Source organism: Lactuca serriola, chromosome 7, assembly GCF_051521515.1.
Source record: "Lactuca serriola cultivar US96UC23 chromosome 7, Lser_US96UC23_V15, whole genome shotgun sequence".
In the NCBI taxonomy this organism is placed as follows: Eukaryota; Viridiplantae; Streptophyta; class Magnoliopsida; order Asterales; family Asteraceae; genus Lactuca; species Lactuca serriola.
Genome location: NC_136414.1, coordinates 95,686,533 through 95,694,012, shown reverse-complemented (window position 1 = coordinate 95,694,012; position 7,480 = coordinate 95,686,533). Strand labels below are relative to the sequence as shown.

The 7,480-nt window shown below is 27.6% G+C and overlaps 1 protein-coding gene and 1 long non-coding RNA gene across 3 annotated transcripts; one reads left to right on the top strand and one right to left on the bottom strand.

Moving 5' to 3' along the window:
- Window positions 1-917: 917 nt before the first annotated feature.
- On the bottom strand, window positions 918-1,430 carry LOC145064232 (uncharacterized). Its single transcript, XM_079011717.1, has 2 exons — window positions 1,420-1,430; window positions 918-1,332 (listed from the first exon to the last, which is right to left on the bottom strand). Exons 1-2 carry the CDS (start codon window positions 1,428-1,430, stop codon window positions 918-920), a joined length of 426 nt encoding a protein of 141 aa, XP_078867843.1.
- Window positions 1,431-2,481: 1,051 nt separating this feature from the next.
- Window positions 2,482-3,997, top strand: LOC145062564 (uncharacterized). 2 transcript variants are annotated; one of them, XR_013687611.1, is made up of 6 exons: window positions 2,482-2,605; window positions 2,927-2,990; window positions 3,225-3,325; window positions 3,455-3,547; window positions 3,660-3,741; window positions 3,824-3,997. It is a non-coding gene; the product is annotated as an uncharacterized LOC145062564 (long non-coding RNA). The 2 variants fall into 2 exon arrangements; XR_013687610.1 differs by lacking the exon at window positions 2,482-2,605 and adding an exon at window positions 2,612-2,763.
- Window positions 3,998-7,480: the final 3,483 nt, after the last annotated feature.

Here is a 7,480-nt window from a genome sequence, read left to right as displayed (position 1 = left end):
TGAATTGTTGGATTATGGTTTACTTAGACTACTAGGTGTGGGCAACATGTTATCACATGTTACCACACCCAAAATGTGTCATGTTAGCATCCTACTCATACATGATGTTATAACACCCAAGGTAGAAATGGGCAACATCTAATAACATGTGATAACACCAATTATTTTCTATTTTTTTTATTTTTTTTTTATGTTTTTTTTTCTATATTTCGAATTTGTTTTATTTATTTATTTATATTTGAAAAGTAAAAAATACAATTTTAATAAATCTTAAATTAAAAACAACATTAAAAAAATTACAACAAAACACAAAAACATTTAAAAACCTAAAAAAAAAAAAGATGATAAAACCTACATTTTTTTGCCCTAAAATTATTCATCTTCATCTTCGTGACCAACATAGATGTAATCCGCTAAGTCTTCACGGAGTTGCTTGTGTTTTTGCTGATCTTGAATATCAACCACTCTATGTAAATATTCTGATGTCCCTGGTTGAAATTGCACATGTCTTAGTTCCGTAGGCGAATACGTTGCAATATTGCGTCCCTTATCTTCGACAACCATGTTATGCATTATGATACATGCATACATGATATATCGTAGAGTATCTAACTCATAAGGTCTCGCCGCATGTTCAACTATGTGTCATTTTGATTTCAAAACCCCAAAAGCACGTTTAACATCCTTACGTGCTCCTTCTTGTCGTCTCTTGGATCTATTGGGTGTCGAAACGCTTTCACAAACGTGGAATATTGTGGATATATTCCGTCTGTAAGATAATACCCAAACTTATATTCATTTCCATTCACTGTGAAAGGAGCATCCAGGGCTTTTCTTGACAAAAGGTCGTCAAATATTGGTGATTGATCCAGAACGTTGGCGTCGTTGTTAGAACCCGCAACCCCGAAAAAAGCATGTCAAATCCATAAATCTTGTGAAGTAACATCTTCTAATACCAACGAAGGCGCTCCATGATGACCGCTCGAATACTGGCCTTTCCACGCCACGGGGCAATTTCTCCATTTCCAGTGTGTGCAGTCAATGCTCCCAAGCATACCCGGAAAACCATGTCTTTCTTCATGCGCCGCATATAGTTGTTGCATATCATGCAACGAAGGTTTGCGCAAGTATCGGTCACCGAAGGTTTCGACAACACCTCTTGCCAATAAATACAAACTTTCTCGTGCGGTCCTCTCAAAGATTCTCATATAATCGTCAACAGAATCGGGCGACTCCCCCATTGCCATAAGTTTAATTGCAGCTACACATTTTTGCAACCCTATGAAGCCTCGTTTGCCTCTAGCATCATGTCTCATTTGGAAAAATTCATACCTAATTAAATATTAAACATGTAAAAATTGTATTTATTTTATCTAAAAGTGACATTTTGTAAATTATAAAAGTTGAATCAAACGATACCTTGCTTCCATAGCGTTGGCTATCCTTTCAAAGACATTTTTTCGCAAACAAAATCTTTTTTTGAAATCGCTTGGCTGGTAGACACAATTTTCCGCAAAGTAATCGTTAACTAGCCGCCGATGCCCTTCCTCACGGTCTCTATTTAACGTCGCACGTCGCGTGAGTAGTGGAGTTGGATCTGGCTGTAGTAGACTGTTTGTGTAATAATGGTACATCATACTCACGAACAAATCGTCTTCGTCGTTATCATCATTGTACGGACGGGCCGGATCAAATTCATTTATAGTTGGTTGATTTTTGTGTTTGTGTTTTGAGTGATATAGAAATAGAGATAGATATAGAGAAATATGTGTAGTAAAAAGAATGAGGTATATATATAAAATGAAAATGTAATTAGTATTTTTTTTTTTTTTTTATTAAAGTTACCGTTTTTAAAAGGTTGAATTTGCAAACGGTTGAATTTTCACGCGTTACGAGATGTTACCACGATCACACGAGATAACATAACACTTAATAACGGGAGGGGGGGAGGGGGGGGGGTGGTGTTCCCCTGTTATGGCGCCGTTATGGCGCTGCCACATCGGATAACGCCATACGGGCGTTGCCCACACCCACCACTCTTAATTTAATAAGGTTTTTTTTTTGTTTTTTTTCTTACGGCCGGTTACTATATGTATGAGATAGGACCCATAACTCATTAGCCAAGTGGGCCAGCCAATCTTAATTTAATAAGTTATTTGAATTCATTTGTATTTATAGGTTCTATTATGATAATCTTGTTGTAAGTTAGTTTATTATTTTCATATAGTTAGCTTGTTTTGTTTGTTTAATTTTAATGAGTTTGTTCTTAGAAATTTATTTTTTGTTCGAGCAAAAGATGGTTTGGAGTTTTGATTATGAATATAATCAATAACAACCTAAATAAATATTTTCAAAGCTTAAAATAAAGTTATTGGTCCACTATAAAAAAAAGAGCTGATTTTTCCATCGAATAATATTGTATATACTATTAATTCCTAAAACCTTAGCTCCAGTTACTTTTCCTCTCTTTCTTATTTGCACACGAAACTCTTCTCCTTTCTAATTTTGCCACTGGAATTTTGGGTTTATTTGCTGATTAGCTTCTTTTCCTTGGTGCTTATCTTCTTCTCCTCAGCCTCGGTTGCCGCCTTTTTCCTCCAAAAAGGTCCGTTTGTGTTTTGTTTGTATTCTTCTTTGCTTATTTGCCTTTTAATTTTGTTTTCGCCTCTGTCTGCTTCTCGTACTTCCCCTCTGTTCTTCTTTGCGTAACTTTGTAATCTTCTCTGTCTGCTTCTGTTGCCTCCCGTCTCTGTTCTTCTTAAGGTATTGTGTTGTAATTTTTTCGTCTTACGCAGTCTCATGGCTGCTGTTTTATCTTTGCAAACGACGCTTCTCTAGGCGTTTAGTTGCAATTATTTTGATTTGGGGTTCCAGATTTCTCTATCCTAATTGATACGCTACTTTGCCTGTCTTCTATTGTGTGTAGTTTCCCATGTCACTAACATCACTTCGACCCAGTGAAAGAGAAATAACTTCTCGCTTTTAATCAGGTTTCTTTTCTCTAATTTTCGTCATAAATTTGCAATTTCTAAGGTTTTAAATTAATTGATGGGTTTTTTATTTTGTTCGATCCTTCAGGTACATTACTCAAATGACATTTACATTACTCAACAGACTTCAAAAAAGCAGATAACAACTTCATATCATCAGGACTTTTGTTTTTAAAATTACCCGTTTCGATTTGGGGTATCTGAATTCCTTTTTGCCTAAATGCATATCTTTAGGTTTATCATTATGGGGTTTTTGAGAAGTTTGCTGAGGATCTTGAGAGAGGTGTTTAGGTTCTGCTATCTGTTAATGAGTCAAGATGCAAACTTCATTCTAGGTACAACGATCTTATTAACTGTATACGATATATGTATAGTTTCTACAGCTATTTGTTTCTATTAGAAATGGAATCCAGTGATAATCGATTGATTTGTATGTTAATTATATGGACACTCCATTTTTGCAGGTTACACTCAGCTGGACACTTATTAGATGTATGTATGAAACATGTGGGATTATGCCATTTGGAGCCAGGAAAAGGCTACCGTTTCCCCGATGGGTATGAATTTTATAAAAAATGCTACATTGTTTATGTTTCTTTTTCTTAAAATTATTAAGTAAATATGATTAAAAAGTTGGTTTTTTTTTTTGGCCATATGTTGAATATAAAGGTACTGTTCCACAGTCTGAATTAAAAGTAAGCAGAAGGAGTTAGAGTTTGAAGCAAATAGTTTGATATCAAGGGGAGGTCAGGTAGGTTTATATATTATATTCTTTTTCAACTATGATTTGTAAAACAAAAATCATTTATTTTTTATCAAATGTATTTATTCAGGTTTCTGTTGCCCTCTATCCGTATGAAGAAGCAGCTATGTTTTGAGTTTACTCCAATAAGCCCTTTTTATGCCAAATCATGTTTTTAGTTCTTGTAATGAATGTGATTTTGATTGTTTTGTCTTTTATACAAAATTATTTTATTAAATTCTCTCGATTTTAATTTTTTAATCTACATGGTAACATGTTTGACTATTACAAAGAACTTAGTTATCATAAGATGTACCTGTTTAAATGATGCATAAAAAGTTAATATTGTTAAATAAATAAAACTAAACCAATCATCTGAAAGCATTTTTTTTTACAGTTAAATAACTTTTATCACTTAACCGTGAGTCCTTGACAGAAAATTAAGGCTTATACTGTTTACATTCCCAAGGTGTGATGATTTTTTCCTAACTTTTTACCAATTTGCCCTCAGTTATGTTATGTATGTTGTTTCTTTTTTACTATTTTGAAAAATCTATCAAATTATATATCGTATTTTTTTACTTTTTCTTATTATGACATTATACTTTGAAAAGTCTACCCAATTATATAAATAAAAAAATTTCTTTATATTTGGATGATTGCTATAACTTGTTAGATTTTTCAAAGTACATTGTTTATAGGGAATAAAAATGGAAGTAGATAACAATAAACATTTAGAGTAGTCTCATTGACTCCAAAAAGTCAAACACTTACTTTTTTAAGGAAAATAACAAGTCTTTTAATTTTTTAGGTGTATAATGGTTAATATGTGCATATAATCTATCAGTTTATAATATATTTGCTCTATAGTGTAAGAATTATTATTTTTAATATATTCAACTTTAAGTTATGTATTATTTATGTTAATATTTGAACTTATTTTCAATATGATTTTTATGTTGCTATGTAATCTTTATGTTAACAAGTCTTTTAATTTTTTAGGTGTATAATGCTTAATATGTGCATATAATCTATCAGTTTATAATATATTTGCTCTATAGTGTAAGAATTATTATTTTTAATATATTCAACTTTAAGTTATGTATTATTTATGTTAATATTTGAACTTATTTTCAATATGATTTTTATGTTGCTGTGTAATCTTTATGTTAACAAGTCTTTTAATTTTTTAGGTGTATAATGCTTAATATGTGCATATAATCTATCAGTTTATAATATATTTGCTCTATAGTGTAAGAATTATTATTTTTAATATATTCAACTTTAAGTTATGTATTATTTATGTTAATATTGGAACTTATTTTCAATATGATTTTTATGTTGCTGTGTAATTTTTATGTTAACAAGTCTTTTAATTTTTTAGGTGTATAATGCTTAATATGTGTATATAATCTCTCAGTTTATAATATATTTGCTCTATAGTGTAAGAATTATTATTTTTAATATATTCAACTTTAAGTTATGTATTATTTATGTTAATATTTGAACTTATTTTCAATATGATTTTTATGTTGCTGTGTAATCTTTATGTTAACAAGTCTTTTAATTTTTTAGGTGTATAATACTTAATATGTGCATATAATCTATCAGTTTATAATATATTTGCTCTATAGTGTAAGAATTATTATTTTTAATATATTCAACTTTAAGTTATGTATTATTTATGTTAATATTTGAACTTATTTTCAATATGATTTTTATGTTGCTGTGTAATCTTTATGTTAACAAGTCTTTTAATTTTTTAGGTGTATAATGCTTAATATGTGCATATAATCTATCAGTTTATAATATATTTGCTCTATAGTGTAAGAATTATTATTTTTAATATATTCAACTTTAAGTTATGTATTATTTATGTTAATATTTGAACTTATTTTCAATATGATTTTTATGTTGCTGTGTAATCTTTATGTTAACAAGTCTTTTAATTTTTTAGGTGTATAATGCTTAATATGTGCATATAATCTATCAGTTTATAATATATTTGTTCTATAGTGTAAGAATTATTATTTTTAATATATTCAACTTTAAGTTATGTATTATTTATGTTAATATTTGAACTTATTTTCAATATGATTTTTATGTTGCTGTGTAATCTTTATGTTAACAAGTCTTTTAATTTTTTAGGTGTATAATGCTTAATATGTGCATATAATCTATCAGTTTATAATATATTTGCTCTATAGTGTAAGAATTATTATTTTTAATATATTCAACTTTAAGTTATGTATTATTTATGTTAATATTTGAACTTATTTTCAATATGATTTTTATGTTGCTGTGTAATCTTTATGTTAACAAGTCTTTTAATTTTTTAGGTGTATAATGCTTAATATGTGCATATAATCTATCAGTTAATAATATATTTGCTCTATAGTGTAAGAATTATTATTTTTAATATATTCAACTTTAAGTTATGTATTATTTATGTTAATATTTGAACTTATTTTCAATATGATTTTTATGTTGCTGTGTAATCGTTATGTTAACAAGTCTTTTAATTTTTTAGGTGTATAATGCTTAATATGTGCATATAATCTATCAGTTTATAATATATTTGCTCTATAGTGTAAGAATTATTATTTTTAATATATTCAACTTTAAGTTATTTATTATTTATGTTAATATTTGAACTTATTTTCAATATGATTTTTATGTTGCTGTGTAATCTTTATGTTAACAAGTCTTTTAATTTTTTAGGTGTATAATGCTTAATATGTGCATATAATCTATCAGTTTATAATATATTTGCTCTATAGTGTAAGAATTATTATTTTTAATATATTCAACTTTAAGTTATGTATTATTTATGTTAATATTTGAACTTATTTTCAATATGATTTTTATGTTGCTGTGTAATCTTTATGTTAACAAGTCTTTTAATTTTTTAGGTGTATAATGCTTAATATATGCATATAATCTATCAGTTTATAATATATTTGCTCTATAGTGTAAGAATTATTATTTTTAATATATTCAACTTTAAGTTATGTATTATTTATGTTAATATTTGAACTTATTTTCAATATGATTTTTATGTTGCTGTGTAATCTTTATGTTAACAAGTCTTTTAATTTTTTAGGTGTATAATGCTTAATATGTGCATATAATCTATCAGTTTATAATATACTTGCTCTATAGTGTAAGAATTATTATTTTTAATATATTCAACTTTAAGTTATGTATTATTTATGTTAATATTTGAACTTATTTTCAATATGATTTTTATGTTGCTGTGTAATCTTTATGTTAACAAGTCTTTTAATTTTTTAGGTGTATAATGCTTAATATGTGCATATAATCTATCAGTTTATAATATATTTGCTCTATAGTGTAAGAATTATTATTTTTAATATATTCAACTTTAAGTTATGTATTATTTATGTTAATATTTGAACTTATTTTCAATATGATTTTTATGTTGCTGTGTAATCTTTATGTTAACAAGTCTTTTAATTTTTTAGGTGTATAATGCTTAATATTTGCATATAATCTATCAGTTTATAATATATTTGCTCTATAGTGTAAGAATTATTATTTTTAATATATTCAACTTTAAGTTATGTATTATTTATGTTAATATTTGAACTTATTTTCAATATGATTTTTATGTTGCTGTGTAATCTTTATGTTAACAATTCTTTTAATTTTTTAGGTGTATAATGCTTAATATGTGCATATAATCTATCAGTTTATAATATATTTGCTCTATAGTGTAAGAATTATT